The 21,706-nt window shown below is 44.6% G+C and overlaps 1 protein-coding gene across 2 annotated transcripts in view; it reads left to right on the top strand.

Annotated features, from left to right (window-relative positions):
- TRAPPC9 (trafficking protein particle complex subunit 9) overlaps positions 1-21,706 on the top strand; it is a 509,572-nt gene that overhangs the window by 309,507 nt on the left and 178,359 nt on the right. For both annotated transcript variants that reach the window (XM_024741252.1, XM_024741251.1), the window contains one exon: positions 19,574-19,684. In XM_024741252.1, the coding sequence (XP_024597020.1) occupies positions 19,574-19,684 (111 nt within the window). The remainder of the gene's footprint in view (positions 1-19,573; positions 19,685-21,706) is intronic.

Below are 21,706 nucleotides of genomic sequence, written 5' to 3'. Positions count from 1 at the left end.
CTCCAGGCCTAGTCTTCCTTTAAGGAGAAAGAAACCAGTTTGTCTACTTCAAACCCAGAAGTGGTCAGAGATACTAGAGGTTATTCCTCCCTTAGGTGGGAGAATGATAGTCCCTCACCCCCGAATTTGACCTGTGATGAACCGGGAGTGGTGGGGTCCGAAGCACTGGGTGGGGCTCCAGCCAAATGGAGACTCTCTGGGGTCAGATTCCTGCCCAGGTGGTGAGCCGCCCTTGGAAGGCAGGTCCTGATCACCCCTGGGCATGTCCACATTCTCACGTCCAGGGGCACATTACATCTCGGGGTAGGATAGAGTGGGCTCGTATTACTTTTTTTAATAAATTTATTTATTTTTGGCGGCATTGGATCTTTGCCGCTGCGCGCGGGCTTTCTCAAGTTTCAGAGAGCGGGGGCTACTCTTTGTTGCGGTGCGCGGGCTTCTCATCGCGTTGTCTTCTCTTGTTGCGGAGCACGGGCTCTAGGTGCGTGGGCTTCAGTAGTTGTGGCATGTGGGCTCAGTAGTTGTGGCTCACGGGCTCTAGAGCGCAGCCTCAGTAGTTGTGGCACACGGGCTTAGTTGCTCCGCGGCATGTGGGATCTTTCCGGACCAGGGCTCGAACCCGTGTCCTCTGCATTGGCAGGCAGATTCTTAACCACTGTGCCACCTGGGAAGTCCCAGTATTACTTATTTTTAATGGAGTTAAGGCTATACTTACCTGTCTATCCTTGACTGTGGGGGAGAGAACATCCCATGCAGCATCCCTCTCCCCTCCACCAGTGGGCTCTGTAGTCCACAGAGTATAATAGAGGGATGTTACTGTCGATATAAAACTCTCTTTAGAGTGATACAGCCCCCAAAAGTAAGGGGAGTTTCGGTTCATAGGAAAGACTGCTGTTCTCCCCAGCCATTGGAGAATGGCTTCAGCAAGAATTAATGTCTTTGCTTGGGCTTTTCAGCCCAAGCACATTTTGATCGCATTCATCATCTATCACTTTTTCAACCCACAGAGTGATGGTCTTTCTTGCCAACGCTTGCCTCTGTTTTGAATTTGTATAAAGCGTCAAAGCACTTGCCGGCGGGAAGCTTTGGCAAGGACGCCTGCCAGGTGCCGTTAGAGTTTCTCAGGCCCTTCCTGTGCTTTGGTCCACTCCTGGTGTGCGTTCTTTTTCATCCCCTCACCTCCTGCTGCCACTGCTCGTATAAATAGGTCTTAGAAGCCGCACAGGTTGTCACTGAGTTGGATTATTTTCGCCTTATTGATATCTGGCTTCCATGTCATGGCCCCTGCAGTTCTTAATGACGGTTTAAGATGAGAAAAATGTTGCCTTGTGGTTTGGTGCAAATGTACACTCGGAAGAGTTGGTGGTTAGCTGACGCGCTGTTTGGCGCCTGGTTACCCGCCTGTTGACCTCACTTTCTTTTGGCCTACGTGTTTCTTCTCCCTGCTCTGGGGATTGAGATTTGATTTCCTCTAATCCTCCCTTTCCTTTCCTGCTAAGTCTAACTGCGCCCCAAATCCTGTGGGTTGAGCTGATGTCCCTGCATTCCACTGCACGTCTTTGCCGTCTTTCCTTGGGACTCTAGACATACTCGTCTACTCAGTCCCCCTGCCTTCTAACCCTGCTCCGGCATCGTCCTGTAGACACACATGAACGTTCCCGCGTCACCGTCCGGCTTAAAGACTTCCCCAGTGCCTGCGGGATAAAGTTCAAAGTCCCCACTCTGATATTCAAGGTACTTAAATGTTTGATCTAGGCGTTCCTCTTCAGCTGTTTGTCCCCAGTCCCTCCACACTTCATGTGAAAGACACTTTGCTTCTCACCATCACCAGGACGTGTCAGGACAGCTTACTCCAGTGTGCCTTTGCATACCTCCTTTTCTAAAACTGTTCTTTTTCTTAAACTATCATTCCTTCACTTAACCTTTTGGAAAACGTCTGTTTGCCATTGATATATGTTACGTTTTTATAAAATTTTCCTGACCATGACTAGGCAGAGTTGGGGTCCTTCTGTGGGTTCCCCTGTACATTCTTTGTATGTCTAATAAAGCACTTAGCAGACTGTAAACCTTTAAACCAACACCTCCAATGTTTTGGGTGCTATGTGAAGCACCCACTGGGATCAGAGGTGGACAGAGAACACAGTCCTTGTGTTTTATCAGCCTGGTAAAAGCTCATCAGGCAGAGATAATACCAGACGGAAACTCGGATCTACATTAAGGAATGATGAATCCCGGAAATAAAGTGAGCAGGTTAGGTATGAGATTTTTTATCCTCGCTTTTTGATTTCTTTAAAAGACTGCTGACTGTCTAAGAAAGAAATAATAGCATTTAATTTTGTAGTGCATGTCATATAAAGAAGTAGAATATGTTAAAAAAAAAGTCACACAAATGGAAGAAGAGGGAGAAATGGACATTTTTATATGCAAAATGTTATATTATTTGAAGTTAGAATGTGATGTTAGAGACCCATGTTGTAAAACCTTGAGCAATGACTTAAGGTATGGATAGTATACCAGGAGAGATAAAACAGAACACTAAAAAATAACCCCCCAAAGGGGGAAAGAGGTGGCAAGAAAGGAGAAGAAAAGAACATCTAGTTAAATACAAACAAATAGCAGTGTGGTAGATTTAAACCCACTGTACCAAGAATTACATTAAATGTAACTGAACTAAATGCTATATTTAAAATCTTTGCCCCCCGGAGTTACAGAGATACTTTGCCTCTTTTTCTTTGAGGAGGTTTATAGTTAAAGTTTTTCCCAGAATCTGTCTCAAATGAAGTTTTGTGCGTGATGTGACGTATGGATGAAAGACTTAAATAGTTGGGGAGAGATACCATGTTTATTGATTGGAAATGTCAGTTACTGCTAGGACACCAGTTTCCCCAAATTTGATTATAAATTCAATGCAATCCCAATTAAAATCGCAACAGGACTTTTTTTTTGGGGGGGTGGAAGTTGACAAGCTGTTTTTAAAATTATTTCACAGTGGAACAGATTATTGGAATAGGCATATGACTTGACAAAAAAACAAAGTTGGAGGACTTAAGCTATACGGCTTTAAGACTTAACATAAAGTTACAGTAATCAAGAGAGAATGCTATTGTTGTAAAGATAGAGAGATCAACGGACCATAATAGATGGTCCAGAAATAGACTCACTCCTGTGTGATCAATTGATCATGTGACCAGCAAGTATGAAAACAATTTTATGTGGAATGAAAATCTTTCCAACAAATGATGATGGAAGAACTGGATATGTATGTGGTGGGAAAAAGCGTGGAAATTGTGATACTGTATAAAAATACAAGAGCCAACTCTCTCTGTTTTCTATAAGAAACTCACATTAAATATGCACAGTTTAAAAGCAAAAAGATGGGGGGGGAAGGCATGCCATGTTAACAGTAATCATAAGAAAGGTGGCATGGATATATTATCAAGTAAGTAGACTTTCAGGAGAAAAAGAGAGAAAGTAAGCAGATAATTTGTAATGACGGAAGGGTCAAGTCATCAAGAGTACCCGACAATCCTAAATGCAAATGCACTTAGAAACATAACTTCAAAATAAAACCGACATCTGAAGGGAGAGATGGAAAACAGATAATTATAGTTGGATATTTCAGCACTCGTCTCTCAGTTTTTGACAGAACAAGGAAAATATAGAAAGGAACGGAAAAATATAGAAAGCTTGCACAGGACTAGTAAACAACTCCAGCTAACTGATATCATAGAACACTAAATGCTTATGCTAGAGGCTGAATGGCTTAAAATCAGTGGTATAAGTGTCTATGTAAGATAAAGAAGAGCAAAATGTACCCAGAATAAACTGAAGTAAAAGAAAATAAATAATAAAGAGTGAAGTAAAAGAAAATAATAATAGTGGATAGGAATGAAATAGAAAATGAAAAAAAAATATGTAAACTAAATGGAACCCAAAATCGATTCTTTGAAAAGATTAATGAAATTAGTAAACTATAGCCAGGATGGTCAGAATTTTAAAAAAGAGAGTGAACACACAAATTACTAATAATGAGAATGAAAGAGGGGGGCATGGCTAAATTCTGCAGACATTAAAAGAATAATAAGAGTGTACTGTGAGAAATCATATTCCAATGAATTTGACAACTTAAATGAAATGGAAAAAAAAAGTTTAAAAGACATGAATTACTAAAGTTGGTACAAGAGAAAATAGAATCCCTGAGGTAGTCATCTCAGTTGAAGAGTTTAATTTTTAGTTTTAATTAATTAGTTTTAATTCTTAATGAAAATTTTTCCATGAAGCAAAGATTTCTCAGATGGAGTGAGAACTACTAACCGTAAAATAAAAAGTTGATAAGAGGGTTTTTATCAAAATTAAAAACTTCAGCTCATCAAAAAGCAAGCTCCAAGTTGTGACCGGTAGAGAGTAAGGTAAGTGGAGAAAAAAAAAAAAAAAAAAAAGCTCCGTATTGGGAGAAATATTTACAATACTCTTATGCAACAAAGGTCTGTATCCAACATATACCAGGAAGTCCTAAAAATAAATACCCAAGAGACCAAAAATGGGTGGAATTTAAACTCCAGAGAACCCTTTGACGTCAGCATTGCTGTATGGAGATGTTAAATAACTCACCCTGGTTGCACATTAATGAGAAAAAGAGATTCGATTTGAGTTCTGGCCTTCTTGGCACCAAAACCCATGCTTCCTGCCACACATACGCTGAACTGGCATTCCAGAGACCTGGGTTTCCCTTGGCCCCCTGTGTCTTTGCAAGCATCTCTGTATCTCTCGCAGCTTCAGCCCTCCTGTCCCTCACTGGAGTGATCACCGGCTCTGCTCACCTCATGGGGCGTAAGAGAATCAAATGAAACAATAGAGGGCCCAGTGTTTTCTCAAAGGCAAAGCACAATATAGATGGGAGGTGGAATTCTCACTGCTTTTTTTTAACCATTCTCCTTCCTTCAGGGGTGTACCTAGCTTTCAGCTGACTTTTATTTAGGAGATCAATTACCATTAAAATTCACTTTTTACACCAAGCTGCCTGGTAATGTTGTTAGGGACCAGATTGAAATGGATTGGGCCATGCCGCCCTGTCTGAGTGCCTGGCCTCCCTCACCTCAGGAGCAACTTCTTTCTAGGCTGCTAGGGTAAGTGGTCCAATCTTATACATTGCTACTCTGAGCTCTGTGGAAAATACACTCCCCTGAGCAGGGTGTAAGGTGTGGGAGTTGTTACATTCTGAATAAAAATCATACAACCTGACACACCATGGCGCTTCTTCCCGGACATTTAGAAGAAAAATTCCGTTTCCCCCCGTGGAGTGGGACCGCTCCACGCCGTCGGGAGCCTCTGCTCACAGACATGTAATAAAGGCAGTTTCAATGTCGGATTTCATCACGGTTGATCCTTTTCAAGTTGCTGTGTTGATTTAAATTGGTTTTAACTTTAACAACAATTTAGAATTTTAACAAGCACAGGTTTCAGAACCCATTGTACCTGTATCCAATTTCAGATTTTGATCCTCCCACTTATTTGCCCTGTGGTCTTGAGTAAGTCGTTCCTGTTTCTTTAAGCATCATTTTTCTTCATCTTGAAATGGAGAGAACACTGATCTTGCAGGGCTGCGGTAAGGTTTAAAGAATGCATCAATACACAGAGCGTCTAATACAGTGCCTGACACGGGTAGAAAACTGAGAAACGGCGGTTGTCAAGGGCAAGGTCAGGGACTCCCCCTCTTCCGTGTGGAAGTGACACAGGGACAGCCCAGCTGGGGACTCACGTCTGGGTGGCTGGTACGAAGACCAGGGCTGTGTTACTCAGAGGGAAGCCCTCGCCTGCCCAGCAGCTTCACCCTCTCCAGAGCCCTCACTGAGGCTGGGCTGTGAGGGGCACCCTGGGGAGGACAGAGGAGGGGTTGCGGACGAGACCCGCTTCTGTGATGGGAGGGGGCTGGGTCTGCCCCAGGGCTCCCATCTTTCTGTAACCCATTCATCGAATCTCTGGTGGAAGGAGCTTAATGACTTAACGCATTTGCTTCATCCCTTCCTGCTCCTGTTGGCTTGTGTTCCCTGAAACGATGAGCACGCTTTTCATCGTCTTTCCAAGTGTTAACATAGTGTAGGTCTGCACAGGCAGGAGCTGGGACCCCACCTCCCATGGCAGGAGCAGCTGGACATGTCATTTAGGTTGACACAGCAGTTAGCACCCTCTGGTCCCCAGTGTCACCAGTTAGGAGCCGCCCAGGCGGTGAATCCCCTCCCATTTTTCTGTCTCCACTCACGCAGCTGTACCTTGAAGGGACCTATTTTATGTCTCAACCATACGTATTATTAAAGTATTACAATCAATAATTTTAAGTGATCTGTATTTTATTTTGAACTATTACATTATCGAACGTTATGTGTTAATGTTCATTTAAGAATGCTATCAATATTCGTTATTTAAAGACAGATGTAAAGATTGTTCTACTTAACAAGTAGCATGCACTAATTATGTTAAGAAGTATGATTTATAAACACCAGTTAAAAAGGCCCATGTCATACTTGATTTAGGGATTGACATCGTATGTTGAAAGGTAGATTGTCTGTCGACAATCGGCCAGAGTTTTCTGTGACCTTCCGTTTAGAGTTTTTGCATTTGGCGTTTTCAGAGTTTTAATCATTATAGAGCTCATTGCAAATGATGCTACATTGAACCATGACTTCAAGTTATTTTAAAGTACTTTTCCATCCTTTTTGAATAGGGTTGTCTTCATTCCCAGAAAATGAAAAGCCAAATATGACATAGTCGTCATTTTATGTTACCTTTTTAACCTGGATTTTGAGACACAGGTGCCTTGGTGTTCATTTTTGTGCCCCTTTTAACATGTGGTCTTCATGGTTCTTTTCTCGTACCTGTGGTCCGTTATGAGTGCAAAGTAGACAGTATAACAGAGAGTAAATGATGTGTTTGTCAAGACCACGGTGGCGCTGAGCGCTGCGCCCTGGTGAGGTGACACAGTGGTCTCGCTGAGCCAGGAGCGTGTTGACCTCACCTCCATCACCCCCGGGCACTCTCGCTGCATGTACGCGCAAGCTGTACGGAAACATCGTTTGCATGCCACACAATTCACCCACTTAAGCTGCACAATTTAGTGTTTCTAGTTTAGTCACAGAGTCGTTCGGCCATCGCCACCATCTAATTTTAGAATTTTTCATTCTCCCGGTTGAAGCCCTGCACCCATTAGCAGTCCCCCCTCCCCCTCCCCTACACGGCCACAAATCTACTTTGTGTCTCTAGATTTGCCTGTTCTAGATATTTCATGTGAGTGGAATCATACAAAATGCGTCCCTGACTCTTTTTTTTTTTAAATTTATTTATTTATTTTTGGCAGTGTTGGGTCGTCGTTTCTGTGCGAGGGCTTTCTCTAGTTGCGGCGAGCGGGGTCCACTCTTCATCGCGGTGCGCGGTGCGCAGGCCTTTCACTGTCTCGGCCTCTCTTGTTGCGGAGCACAGGCTCCAGACGCGCAGGCTCAGTAGTTGTGGCTCACGGGCCCAGTTGCTCCGCGGCATGTGGGATCTTCCCAGACCGGGGCTCGAACCCGTGTTCCCTGCATTGGCAGGCAGGTTCTCAACCACGGGCGCCACCAGGGAAGCCCTATGTTACCTTTTTAACCTGGATTTTGAGTCACAGGTGCCTTGGTGTTCATTTTTGTGCCCCTTTTAACATGTGGTCTTCATGGTTCTTTTCTCGTACCTGTGGTCCGTTATGAGTGCAAAGTAGACAGTATAACAGAGAGTAAATGATGTGTTTGTCAAGACCACGGTGGCGCTGAGCGCTGCGCCCTGGTGAGGTGACACAGTGGTCTCGCTGAGCCAGGAGCGTGTTGACCTCACCTCCATCACCCCCGGGCACTCTCGCTGCATGTACGCGCAAGCTGTACGGAAACATCGTTTGCATGCCACACAATTCACCCACTTAAGCTGCACAATTTAGTGTTTCTAGTTTAGTCACAGAGTCGTTCGGCCATCGCCACCATCTAATTTTAGAATTTTTCATTCTCCCGGTTGAAGCCCTGCACCCATTAGCAGTCCCCCCTCCCCCTCCCCTACACGGCCACAAATCTACTTTGTGTCTCTAGATTTGCCTGTTCTAGATATTTCATGTGAGTGGAATCATACAAAATGCGACTGGCTTCTCTCACTTAGCATAATGTCAGTGTTCACCCACAAGGAAGTATCAGTATGGCATTTCTTTTTATGCTGAATAATATTTCACTGTGTGGATATGCTACATTTTGTTTATCCATTCATCAGTTGATGGGTTGATTCCACTTTTTGGCTGTTGGGAATAATGCTGTTATGAACATTCACATACCAGTTTTTGTGTGGGCCAGTTTTCATTTCTCTTGGGTATATACTTAGGAGTGGAATTATCAGATCGTGTCATAACTGTTTAACCGTTTAAGGAGCTGCCTGACCATTTTCCGGCTCGGCTGTACCATCTTACGTTCCCACCCAAACCTTCAAGCAGTGCTTGAAGGTTCCAACTCTGCACATCCTTGCCGATGCTTGTTATCCTATATGTCTTTTGGATTCTAGCCATTCCAAATTGTTTCCTCTAAAGGGAACATTTTAAAACATTATTTTAAAACGTATTAAAAAATCAGAAACAGAGGCCCTTCCTGCCTTCATTAGCAGCCCCCCAAGACCCGTCAGAGGCCAGGTTGTGTGTCAGCCATCCACAGGGCACTGTTCCCACATTTCAGTCGGTCACCAGATCTGTCCTTTCCACCTCAGTAGCTCTGCATTGACTCAGGCGTGTCACCTTTGTCTCTTGGGCCAGCCTCTCCCTCCCTTTCTTGGACAGTTGCTATAGCCTTTCGAAGTCTCTTGCTTTCGTTTTCTCTTTCCAGTTCTTTCCCCAAATAGCTGCTGAAGTGTTTGTTCTAAAACACAAGCATGAGTTTGTCCCCCCTTTAGGGTCCTTCCACGAGTCCCTGTCGTCTGTAAGTCATGTTTCGGTTCCAGAGCTCGGCACACAAGGCTTTGCACAATCTGACCCAGCCTGTCTGCCTTGCCTTTTCTTGTCCCCGCCCCACGCGCCTCCTCACTCCGAGGAGACGCCTGCAAGCTCCCGGCACGGTCCGTGCTGCTCCAGCCCTGTCTGCTCCATGCTCTGCTCTGTCCGCCTGCAGTCCTGCTCTCAAGCCTTTGTTCCCTCAGCGAACGCAGGAGCCGCTTCCTTCCAGAAGCCTCCCCTGCTTGTCTCCTGTGTCTCTGTGCCACCGCCGCCCACTTGTCTTTCTCACCAGTAAGACTCAGCTTCTTCCAACCCCAGGCCCGGAGGACACCAGAGCCCTGGGTGTGACACCTCCGAGGCGCTGATCCGTTGTCCCCTGCAGAGCCAGGGCATCTGTTTCAGGTGGTCCTCACGTCACACTTTGGGAAACCCAGTTCTAATGGACAGTAAATCTACTGTAAGAGTCTTCAGTAAGATTTAGAAGCTCCGTAACCTGTGTGGCAGAGGTGAAGATGAGATGATATCCCCCGAAGAACATTCTGATTGTTTCTTCTATTATTTTTTTGTCATTTTAAATTTAATAAGCTCCCTGGCTTTCTTAAGACTTACAATAAAGCTCTCCATCCTAAAACTGACTACTAATTTTTCAGGAAGGAAGGCTGATTGATAACAGGCAGGCTTATGGAACTTTAAAAGACCACATGGGTTTGGCCAAAGGTGTATGTGGCCATCACTACCGGTCTGGCTGTGTCTTTACTCACATTACCGCGCCCCTAGGATTGATGGAACAGTGATGTTTGGACCCTGCAGGGGCTGGGAGAATTCGGCCAGACTCGGGGAGAAAGAGCCCCACTTAACTTTCTGGGCATGATGCCATGGTTTTTAGACAGACTCAGACCTTGGCGTGGGAATTTCTCATAGTCACTTTTAGCTGAGTCAGTATTGAGTAATTAGCTGGGATTGCTTTGTTGGCAGGGCTGTGTGCTTTCCCTTTTGCTGCTCCACTGACTGCAACCAAGCTAATAATAATCACCACCCCTCATATTTATGTAATATTCCGCTTGTAGTTTTACAAAGCACTTTCACTTTTTTTCCCGTTGGAGCCTCCTAATAATTCCTTGACATAGGCATTCTTGTCCTCGTTGGGGAAACTGAGACTCAGAGAAATGAAATGACTTACTTATTGTAAGTAAGAGATATTATATACCCATTAAGATGTTGTTATATACCCATTAAGATGTTATATACCCATTAAGATGTTGTTATATACCCATTAAGATGTTATATACCCATTAAGATGTTGTTATATACCCATTAAGATGTTATATACCCATTAAGATGTTATATACCCATTAAGATGTTGTTATATACCCATTAAGATGTTATATACCCATTAAGCAACAAAACTGGTGTTCTGATAAGAAAGCTTCAGGCCTCGAATCGTTTCCCTTGAGCCGAAGCCTTATTCGCTCAGGCTGCTTTCAGGTGGCTTCTTTCCTCTTGCTTCTGAAAGTTTAGTTTGCTTAGGATGTTTCTGGGCCTAGAGTTTTAAAAATTTATACTGCTTGGGGTTTGCTGAGCTTCCTGAATCTGTAAGTTTACATTATTAGCCAAATGTGGGGAATTTTCAGCCATTATTTCTTCAACAGCTGTGTGTGTGTTTTGTTAGTCTCAAACTCCTATGACATGACTTTTAGAGCCTTTCTTGTCTCATAAGATTGTTTTTATCCCGTTTTTCTCTCTCAGCTGTTTCCTTTGGATAAATTACTAGTCTGTCTTCAAATATATTAGTTTAATTCCTGTGTGGTTCAAAAAAATACTTGTGTGATTTTTACTCTTTTAAAGTTGCTAGAGGTTTTTTATCATGGCCTAGAAATGGTTTATTTTGGTAAATGTTGCATATAACTTGAGAAGTACGGATATCCTACTTTTTTGGGAGGTGGAATGTTCACTAAGTGTCAGTTGGATCCAGTTCCTCAATGGTATTGTTTGTTTTATATCCTTTCTCATTTTATGTCTACTCGTTCCCTCAATTACTCAGATAATTCACTACCTGGTGAATTCTTAGTTTTTTCTGTTCTAAAGTGTCTCTTTGCTTCCTCTTTATATCTTCTGTTTCTTTGCTGAGATTTTATCTTTTCATCTGTTTCAAGTGTGTTTGCCCTTACTTTGAGGAACGTATTTAAAGTCTTTTTCTGTTAAGACTTTCATCTTGAGGTTGTTGCCTGTTGATTTTACTTTCCTTTGCACGTTGGCTTTTTCCCGGGCTCTTCCCATGCTGAGTGGTTATGGACTGCATTCTGGACATTTCGGCTACAATGCTGTGAGGTGCTGGCGTCTTGTTTGGTTCATGTGGAGAATGCTGATATCTCTGTTCTGGTGGGTGGTCCACACCATGGTCCCGTAGTGCCTTCTGTGGGCTGTGCTGCCGTTCTGGTTTTAGAGTCTGTGGTTCTCCTTGGATCAGTCCTGTGTGTGCCGCCCAGTGTTCTTCCTTGGAGCTCAGTTACCAAAGCCCGTGCTTTGCTCCTCAGGCTCCATCCCCTCGTGCTTGCTCCACAGTGAGCCCAGGTCAGGTACCACTTTAGCAAATGGCGCTCTTTATCTCTCTCCTTTCCATAGTCGCCTCCCTTCGCTGTCTGCCCACAACAAAGCCAGGGTTTGAGTTCTTCCTCTGTGTGGGACTAATTGGTCAGAGGACAGAGAGGGAAATAAAGTGATGGGGACTGGCCCTGTGCTTATGGGACCTCAGTCCCTTGGGTCAGAGAGGTGGTTTCCTGGCCTCGGAGTTGTATGTGCTGTGCAGCCACGACCCATCGTGGCACTGTCACATAGCAGTGCTGCCCAGGGGCTGGGCTGGGAGAAACGGAGGAGAAAAAAGAAAAAGCCCACAGGGCCCCCCAACACACCTTCATGGTGCCCTCTCCCATGCCTTGGACCTGGGACAGAGGCAGCTCGCGGAGCTCTGCCTGTCTATACCTGATGGGTGCCTCCGAGCCGCCTTTTAGGACAGGTAGGACTGAGGGAAATGGAAACTCACTCTGAAGTTCAGAGAAACTTCGATTTCAGATCTCCTTCCCAAATCCACCTTCTATAGTTGACTTTTCGAATCTTCAAATAGCTGCTCCATGCATTATATGTATGATTTATAGTTGGGTTCAGTAGGAGAGACGCAGTGGATTATTTGTACTTACGGCATCTTTTCCAGAATAGGAACTCGTCATTTTTTTTAAAACGTGAACCAGTTCATGTCACTCATCTGCTTAAGACTCTAAAGATAGCTTCCCATCATACTTAGAATAAAATCCAAACTTTCTGTCACGACCTTTCCTCTGTCATTAATTTCATGCCGCTCTCCTCCTGGCCCGTTCTGTCCCTTGATGACACCATGCCTTAAGATTTGACCTTAACTGCTTTCTCTGGAAAGCAGTCCTCCAAGACCTTCACATGGTTGCCTTCTTGTTGTGTGGGTCTGAAATGAAATGCTATTTCATCAGAGAGGCCCTCCTTTGCCGTCACATCTGAAGTCAGTTTTTCATCTGTTTATGATTTCAGGAGATGCACTTAATTAAAAAAAAAATTTGTTAGCCACGCGTCTTGTTCTCTGCCTCAAGTCCTAGCCCACGTCTTACACCAGCCGTCTCTGTGGCAGCCAGATTTATGCAGGGGAAACTTGACAGCACCTCACCTCAGCTGTGCTGCGTAGCTCTCGAGTTCTGGAGTGTCTGAAAGCCTTCTCCGGGGCCGCAGCACAGGTGCACATGCCGCACAGTGTGGGGAGTTGGGGAATTGCCCCCCTTTTGGGGGGAGCTTGGCCAGGGAGGGCGGGGGCTGGTGAAGTAATCCCCTCTCCTCTGCCTGAGGCGCACACTTCAAGGCACAGTCCGTGACTCTTCAGAGGGACCAGCAGGGTGAGCGCCAGCGGTCCACATGGTAGCCAGCTCAGTAAGGCGCCGTGGTACTGTGTTCTCGCCGCACCCCGTGCCCCCGCCCTGCTCCCCTCAGCATCCCCTTCCCAAACACCTGCTCCACTCCAGCCCTCTTCTCAGGCTCTGCTTTCCCGGGGGAATCCCAGCTAAGACAACATTCTAAGTGACTTTAAAAATACCTCTTATAAAACATGTCTTACATCTTATAAGCAACATATAAAGAAAAGTCAAGGGGATGCTAATCTATCCAACCACACAGATTTGTCAAATTTTTACATTTTGCTGTTTTTGCATCTATTTTTCTAATTTAAAGGAAGGAAAATGAAACTGTTAAAACTCTGTGTGCTCCCCTGTGACCCTATTCCCTTCCTCTCTCACCAGGAGTGACTACTACCCTACAGTTGATTATTATAAGCAATATAGAGTATTTTTAAATATTTTAAACTTGGTATAAATATGTAACTATCTCCTGCAACTTGCTCTTCACTCAACCTTATTAACATGAGACTGTGGTGAGGCTGTGGTGAGGTTTGTACTTCTTAATTCATCTTCGCTTATATATAGGTTTCCAGTGTATGACTGTTACAGATTTATTTATCTGCTCTCCAGTTGGCTGCGCTTCGTTAAAGGCAGTTCTTTGATTTTATACATGAGGCTGCAGTGCACATTTTAGGAAGCATCCTTGTGCTGAACTCTGAGAGTTGGTCCAAGATACATGCCTACAAGTTGAGTCATTAGATCAAAGGGTTCTCATCTACCACTTGGCCAGGTTGTGCCAACCTGCCCTGTGAAGGAGTTGTACCAGTTTACACCCTTAGCAGCACTGAATGAGGATTCCCATGATTCTTGCTCATCTACATCTTGGCCAGCACTTGGTCTTAGAGCACATTTTAAACATTCCCAGTAGGTTGGGTGGGAAGTCATACCTGAGGGTTTTCTCTCCATTTCTCTGACTACTAGTTCTATTGAGACTCTGTTCCTATATATTGGCCATTGGATTTCCTCTGCTTTAAACTGTCCACTCTTGTTCTTTGCTCAATTTTCCATTGGATCATTTCTTTCTTATTGATTTACAGGAGTTCTTTATTAATTCAGAATTCTAATCCTTTGTCAGATTTATGTGTTGCAAACACCTTTTCACAGCTAGCTTTTCTTTGCTTTGACTTTAATGTTTTTCCTTGTACAAAAGTGCTTCATTTCAGTGCAGCCAAACATTTCAGTCTTTTCCGTTATATATTTTTCCAGCTTGATTGAGGTAAAATTGTATATATTTAAGGTGTACAGTGTGATATATACATTGTGAAATGGTTAACACAATCATGTCACATTTCATTTCATTTCACATTTCAAGCTCATTCATGTATCTGTAACCTCTCCTAGCTACCTTGTGAGTGCATAGTGAGAACACTTAAGATCTAATCTCTTTGCAAATTTTAAGTATACAATGCAGTATTCTTAACTACAGTCACCATGCTGAATATTAAATCTCCAGGATTTACTCATCCTGCGTAACTGAAACTTTGTATCCTTTGCCCAACCTCTCCCCCTTTCCCCCACCCCTCTACCTCTGGTTAACCACCATTCTGTGCTCTGCTGTTATGAGTTCAACTAATTGAGATTGTACGTGTAAGTGAGATCACGCAGTATTTGTCTTTCCGTGTCTGGCTCATTTCACTTAGCATAATGTTCTCTGGGTTCATCCATGTCAGAAATGGTGGGATTTTTCTTTTTTCTCATGGCTGAATAATATTATGGTGTGTGTGTATGTGTGTGTGTGTGAGAAAGGGGGAGAGAGAGAGAGAAGGAGAGAGAGAGAGAGAGAGAGAGAGAGAGAGAGACGAGTTTTTTTATTCACTCATCTGTCAATGGACACTTAGGTTTTCCCATATTTTGGCTATTATGAATAACGCTGCAGTGAATATGGGAGTGCACTTACCTCTTTGAGATACTTATTTCATTTCCTTTGGATATATACCCAGAAGTGAGATTGCCGGATCATATGGTAGTTCTATTACTAATTTTCTGAGAAAGTTATACACTGTTGTGTAATGGCTGCACCGATTTACATTCCCACAGGTGCACGAGAGTTCCCTTTCCTCCACATCCTCACCAGCACTTACTGGTCTCTTTAGTAGCCATTCTAACAGGTGTGAGGTGATATCTCATGGTGGTTTTGGTTTGTATTTCCACGATGATTAGTGATGTTGAGCACCTTTTCATATAGCTGTTGGCCATCTGCACGTCTTCCCTTGAGAAATGTCTATTCAGGTCTTTTGCTGTTTTTTTTTTTTTTTTTTTTTTTGCGGTACGCGGGCCTCTCACCGCTGTGGCCTCTCCCGTTGCGGAGCACAGGCTCCGGACGTGCAGGCTCAGCTGCCATGGCTCACGGGCCCAGCCGCTCCGCGGCATGTGGGATCTTCCCGGACTGGGGCACGAGCCCGTGTCCCCTGCATCGGCAGGCGGACTCTCAACCACTGCGCCACCAGGGAAGCCCTTGCCAACTTTTTAATTGGATGATGACGATGATTGCTATTGCTATTGAGTTGTTTGTGTTTCTTATGTATTTTGGGTATTAACCCCTTTTGAGACCTACTGTATCCAAATATTTTTCCTCATTTTGTAAGTTGCCTTTTCACTCTGTTGATCGTTTCCTTTGCTGTGCAGAAGCTTTTAGTTTGCTACAACCCCCCTTAATCTGTGTTTGCTTTTGTTGCCGGTGCTTTTGGGGTTATTTCCAAAAAGTCATTGCCCAGACCTATGCCAAGAAGGTTTTCCCCTGTTTTCTTCTAGTAGTTTTACAGTTTCAGATCCTACATTTAAGTCTTTAATCCATTTTGAGTTGATTTTTGTATATGGTGTGCGGTAAGGGTCCAGTTTCATTCCTCTCCGTGTGACTATCCATTTTATCCAACGTCATTTATTGAGGAGACTGTCCTTTTCTCATTGTGCATTCTGGTGCCCTGGTTGAAGATCTCTTTATATTTTGTATGTCTTGTAACTCATTTGAGAAATCTTTCTCTCTTTCAGGTCAGAAGTTGTTCACCTGTATTTTCTTCTACAGGATTTTAAATATTGCTTTTTACATTTATCTATTCAGTCTGTTTGGAACTTACTTTTGTTTATGGTGTGATGTAGGGATATCATTTTCTTTCTATCTGCATAACCATTTGTCCAGCACTGTTTATTGAACCTCCTTCTTAATAATCAACACTGCTACTTTGGTCATATATCCATTACCTTATTGTATTCATGGATCTGCTTCTGGGCTGTTTTTTCCTTCATCGATGTGTTTGTCATTGCCCCACTGCCTTCATTTTTACAGTTTTATGACAACTCTTGATATCTAGCTGGCCAAGTCTCTTCCAAAAATTTTCCTCATTGTTGTTTTGCATGTTCTTGGCCCTTTGGTCTTAGATATAAATTTTAGAATCAGTGTATCAAGTTTGACCAAAACCAGAACAATGTTGGGATTTTTTATTGAGTTGCATTAAATTTATATACATTTGGAAAGAAGTGAGTTATTTAAAAATACTGAGTTTTTCTATCCTTGAACATAATACATCTCTGCATTTATTCATCACCTTTAATATCATTTCATAAAACTTTAGAATATTTTTCATAAACATCCTGCATATATTTTGTTAGATTTTTTTCTAGGTACATTACTATTGTAAATATATTTTCTTAAAAATTATATTTTGTACTTGTTTTTAGTTGATATATAGGAATGCTGTTGTTATTGATTTTGTGTGTGGATGTGTGTCTTAACCCTGTATTTAGCAACCTTTTTGAACCTATTTTTCCTCATTTTACCAAATATGACTAAATTTTTTTCACTTTTAATTCCTCTTATCTCTCCTAGCCCTGTCCCCTCACGAGAGTATGAGTTCCGTGAAAGCAGAGATCCTGCTTCTCCTGTTCACTTCCTTATCCCAAGTGCTTAGAATAGTACCTGCCACACAGCAGGTACTCAGTAGATATTTATATTTGTTACATGAATTAATAAATAAAATTAATTGTCCTAATTCTAGATAGGAAATAGTGCGTACTAACTATATAGACGTGGCTTCACACGCACTGTTTGCTGTGCCTGGGCTGTGCCTCTCCTTTCCACCTGGCAGCCTCATCTCCTCCCTCCAACTTTACTCCACATTCTTTCCTGCAGCTGTCCGACCAGGCAGATGGATCTGAAGCCTTACTCTGATCTCGGTTCTTCTAGGAAGCTTTCCTGGGCTTCCCGGTACTTCAGAAAGATGGATCCAGAAAAACCAAAAACACCAAAAATAAAACCAAAAAGCAAATAAGAATTAAAAGTAAATTATATGCTCAAACACAGATTAAAACTTAAGAGAATCATCCAAAGAGGTATGGAAAGATACCAGAGTAAATGACACGATGGTGGGCACACAGTGCTGCTGCAGTTTGGGAAAGGGAATTAATTTATGAATAATAGACAGAAAGCAAAGATCCACCAGCATCTCATCCTGCCAACGATTAGGAGGAACAGAAACACTGGATCAAGCGCCCCCATACTCAGACAGTGAGTCAGAAAAAACAGAGGACAAAAAAAGTATTACATTCCGACGTTGTTCATTCCTGTGCAGTTTTCTAACAACTATATTCCGTGGGTGAAAACAGCATGTATTTGAATCTTTTCTCTCCTGCTTTTAAATATCACTTCAATTTTCTGCCTCTGATAAATGTTTTATGAATTTCCTTTTCTGATGAGAGGTTTTGCTGTGGTTAAAGACTTCATCAAGTTATGACAAAGGCAGAATAGATCTTCATTCTCGAGAGCTCATTTTCCTGTGAGCTGAGTGAAGAGGCCTCTCGGAGGCAGCTGTCAGAGCTAATGAATGTTTTTCCAAGTGCTGAACCTCTGGGGAGGACACCCCGACCCACAGAACCCAGAATCAACTAAAGACGTGGCGTGCAACGTCTCGTAGTGCGTAGCGGGACGATCGGGCTGCTACTTTTACCATCTCCCTTGAGAGTAAGTGCACGTATGTGTTTTGAAAATCTGGTATCTCACAGATGCCCAGTGGCCTTGGGATGCTGTCAGTCTTTGTGTATGTGAGCGCATGTGTGTGCGTGTGTGAACTCCTGGACACGTCACTGCGCCCTCTCCACCTCGGTTCCCTTCTCTGGAAAGAACAGGGGATGCAGTTTGGATTGGAATATGCGTCTTCATCCGCTGTGAGCGCTACAGGGTTTCTAGCTCTATGTCTTGACTCTCGGTCATCACCAGCACTTTTCGTCATCTCCTGAGCCTCCCTCTCCTCTCCTCTCCATCAGTGGGTCTCGGGAGGACAACCTTGCAGGGCTTTTGTATGAGATAAGCAATGCAGGCAGCCGGCACGTGTGGGTGTGAGTCCTGTCTCCCCTTTGCTTAACAACCAGCTAAATCTTCCCTTGTCACACTTTGGGAAACACACCTGAGAATTCAGATGCCCTATGGAAGGTCACGTTTTGAAGAAATGCTCAGCTGAAAGAGGCCAGAGCACAGATCCTTTTCTGAGGCTTTTTCTTTTTTTCTTCTCTGAAAATCTCCTTACCCTGTTCCTCCAGGAAGGAGGATGGCTGCTGCCTCTGTTGCTGTCTGCTCCTGTCTTAGGTCCGGTTGTCCCGTTTTGATGAGCGGACGCTTATCCATCAGCTGTCACGAGCCAGCTGCGACACTTGGTGTTTGAGATGCTGTGTTAGTTTTAGGCAAGCACTGGACCGTAATGGGGACCTGACAAATGGCAGCTAGCACAAACGAAGCGTACGTGGCTGGAATTTTGTTTTTCACATGTAGCTAATGGGTCTGTGCCATCATTTCCCAGGGCCCCACTCTGCCCTCCACAGCCATGGCGTTCGTCCCCATCGCCCCCTAGAGTCCCTGAGCTTCCTGGCGTCCTGCTCCTCCCCGGGGAGGAAGCAAAGGGAGTCAGGAGGTGGAAGGGTGGCGCCTTCCCCTCTCAAGGACTTGTCTTCTTGTTTGGGATGAAGAGTCTCCAGAAGCCGGTTATTGGCTGGAACTTTGTTCCATGGCCCTCCCCTTGGGGAAGGGGGCGGCGGGAACTTGGTTACTGCAGTTTTACTGTCTGCGGTAGAGAAGGCCAGGGAAAGGAGGTTTCAGGTGGGTGGTGAGTGACCCCAGGTGTCACCCACAGTTCTGGGGGAGTGAGGGGTGGCCCCCATGAGGACTATCGGTGGACATGTGCACAGACAGCATGGGCACGGCTCTCTGTGGACCCCTGCCCAGCACCTGGCCTGGCACCCGTAGAAATCCAGGGCCATGACGTGGTCACTTATTGAATGACGCTGTATGCCGAGTGCTTTCCCGCTGGGTCACGCATCCTAGCGGTCACACGTGTGAGGCTTGGAGAACTCAAGTTACCTTCCCAAGGTCACTCAGTGTGTAAAGGGCAGAGCTGGGTTGTAAGCATGTGTCCCAGGACCAAGGAGGACCTCCTGTCCAAACCCACTGTGTAGAATTCACAGTTAGTTCAGAATGAGTCTTCTTCGTAAGCCTTTGTGTCCCGGGGTACATGACATTTTGATAAATCGTACTTCTCGTGTCCTCCAGTGGCGTAAAATCTTTGGGGGTGGGGGGAAGCGGAGTCACTCTCCTCTTTGGCTGCCAGAAGATGCTGAACTTGGCTTTGTCTTTGCACCGCAGTGCCCGGCAGTGCCACCTGCTCCTGGACGTCTTCAACTCCACGGAGCACGAGCTGACAGTCAGTGCCCGGAGCAATGAAGAGCTCGTCCTGCACGCCGGCGAGTGCCAGCGGTGAGTGTCGTCACGGCCCCACGTGCTCCCTGGCCCTGCTCTCATCACCCTGCTTGGGAGGTGCTGAAACAGTCCAGCCTCGAGACCTTAGAGGGTGGGCAGTCTGGTCCCCCTTTCAGTGGCATCACAGCCCTTATTCAGGTTCAGTGACAGGATCGGTCGTGGCTGCAAATTGGAGCCAAGTGTAAAGTCAAGGTAGAAATGAATGGTGTCCGTCCGAGGAAGCAGCACGTCAGCTACCGATGCTTTCAGGCACCAAGTCTGAGGACGCCCAGACATCTGGGCAAGACCTTTCACTTCTAAATTCTTAAGAAAGCTGTATCTGGGGTCCCTGGCTGTTCATCTGAGGGACGCATATCAATGTCAATGGGAAGTTCCTTGGAGAAATTAATGTCACAGGAGACAGGCCAGGCAGAGGTGCCTGGAAGAGGTGCCGTGTCACCCGAGCTCAGCCTTTGGGGGCAAAGAGAGGTGGCCCCCGTGGGCCCTGGTCAGGGTCAGCTGCAGGACATGCCCTGGTCCAGCAGAGGCGAGCAGGGAGCCAAGGTGGAAGTAAGAGCTGACCAGGAGCAGAGCCGGGGCCACAGGGGCAGGTCCGGAGGCAGGTCGAGCTCGGTGACTCTGGAAAGAAGCTCTTTGCTGCGGTGGGGATCGCTTCCCTAGGGCCTGGCCCACTCCCACTCATCTGGGCCTCTCTCCAGACCAGGAGCTGTGCCCCCAGGCGCAGCTTAGATGTTAGGGCCATACCCTTATAGGTGGAAGTATAGCTGGAGTAAGATATAGGTGAAATATCATTTTTATTTGTATTGCAAAATACTTGAAACATACAGAAAATAATTTAGATACTAGCATACCATATCTCAGGTTTCAGCGTTTTGCTATATTTGCTCGAGATCTCTCCCTCTCTGTCTCCCTCTCTGTCTCCTTCTATCTTTCTGTCTTCTCTCTCTCTCTCTCTCTCTCTCTCTCTCTCTCTCTCAAGGAAATAAAATGTTAAAAAAGATAGTGGACGTTAACACCATTGGTCAGCGGGGAGGAGGGAATGCAGATTTAAATCACAATGAGAGAGCACTACACACTCGTGAGAATGCTTAAAATGACAGACTGACAATGTCAGGTGTCCACAAGGAACATGAAGCAGCTGGAAGGCTCATGCCTGGGTGGGAATGTGAAACAGTGCAACCACTTTTGAAGAGGCTGCTGCGGTTTCTTACAAAACTAAACATACACGTACTCTGCCCAGCAGTTCCAACTCTAGTTATTTACTCAAGAAAAATTTAAAAACATATGTTCACAAAAAGACCTATAAAGAATGTTCCAAGCCAAAAAATAGAGCTCAGGTGTCTGTTACAGGAGAATGAATTAACAAATGGTGGCATTTTCCTAAGGGGATATTTACTCAACAACAAAAACTGACAAACTCCTAATACATCACCATGGGAGAATCTCAGGAACCTTATGCCGAGTGCGGGGAGCCTGACCCAAAATAGCATGTACCGTGTGGTTCCGTTCAGTTGAGATCCCAGAACCAGCAAAACTCTTCTGTGATGGTGGAAACAGAGAATCGGTTGCTTCTGGAGAGGTTGGGATGGGCTTTGACCAGGAAGGGGCACAAGGGGATTTTCTAGGTGATGGCCATGTTGTATAGCTTGATATTTGGGTGTGGGTTCCACAGGTGCCTGCCATTGTTAAAATTTAGCCAACGTGTACTTAAGAGTTGCGCATTTCTCTGAGAGTCGATTTTATATCAAAAGAGAAACTGTAAGCAGATGTTAAGCTCTGCCTGCTGAAGGGCTTGGGGATGGTGTATGACATCTAAACTAGTCTTTGAAATGCCTAAAAAACTAGATTCCTGGATGGGTGGAGGGATGGGAACGTGGACAGACTGAGTTGATAAAGCAAATAGAATAAAATGTTAATTATAGACTATACCAGTGGGTATATAGAGTATTCTCTGAGGAATTCTTTCAACTCGTAAGAAAATGTTGGAAAAAAATAAGCAACTGAAAAAGCAGCGAAGGG

Source organism: Neophocaena asiaeorientalis, unplaced genomic scaffold (genome assembly GCF_003031525.2).
Source record: "Neophocaena asiaeorientalis asiaeorientalis breed wild unplaced genomic scaffold, Neophocaena_asiaeorientalis_V1.1 scaffold177, whole genome shotgun sequence".
In the NCBI taxonomy this organism is placed as follows: domain Eukaryota; kingdom Metazoa; phylum Chordata; class Mammalia; order Artiodactyla; family Phocoenidae; genus Neophocaena; species Neophocaena asiaeorientalis.
This window is presented reverse-complemented; position numbering and strand designations above follow the sequence as displayed.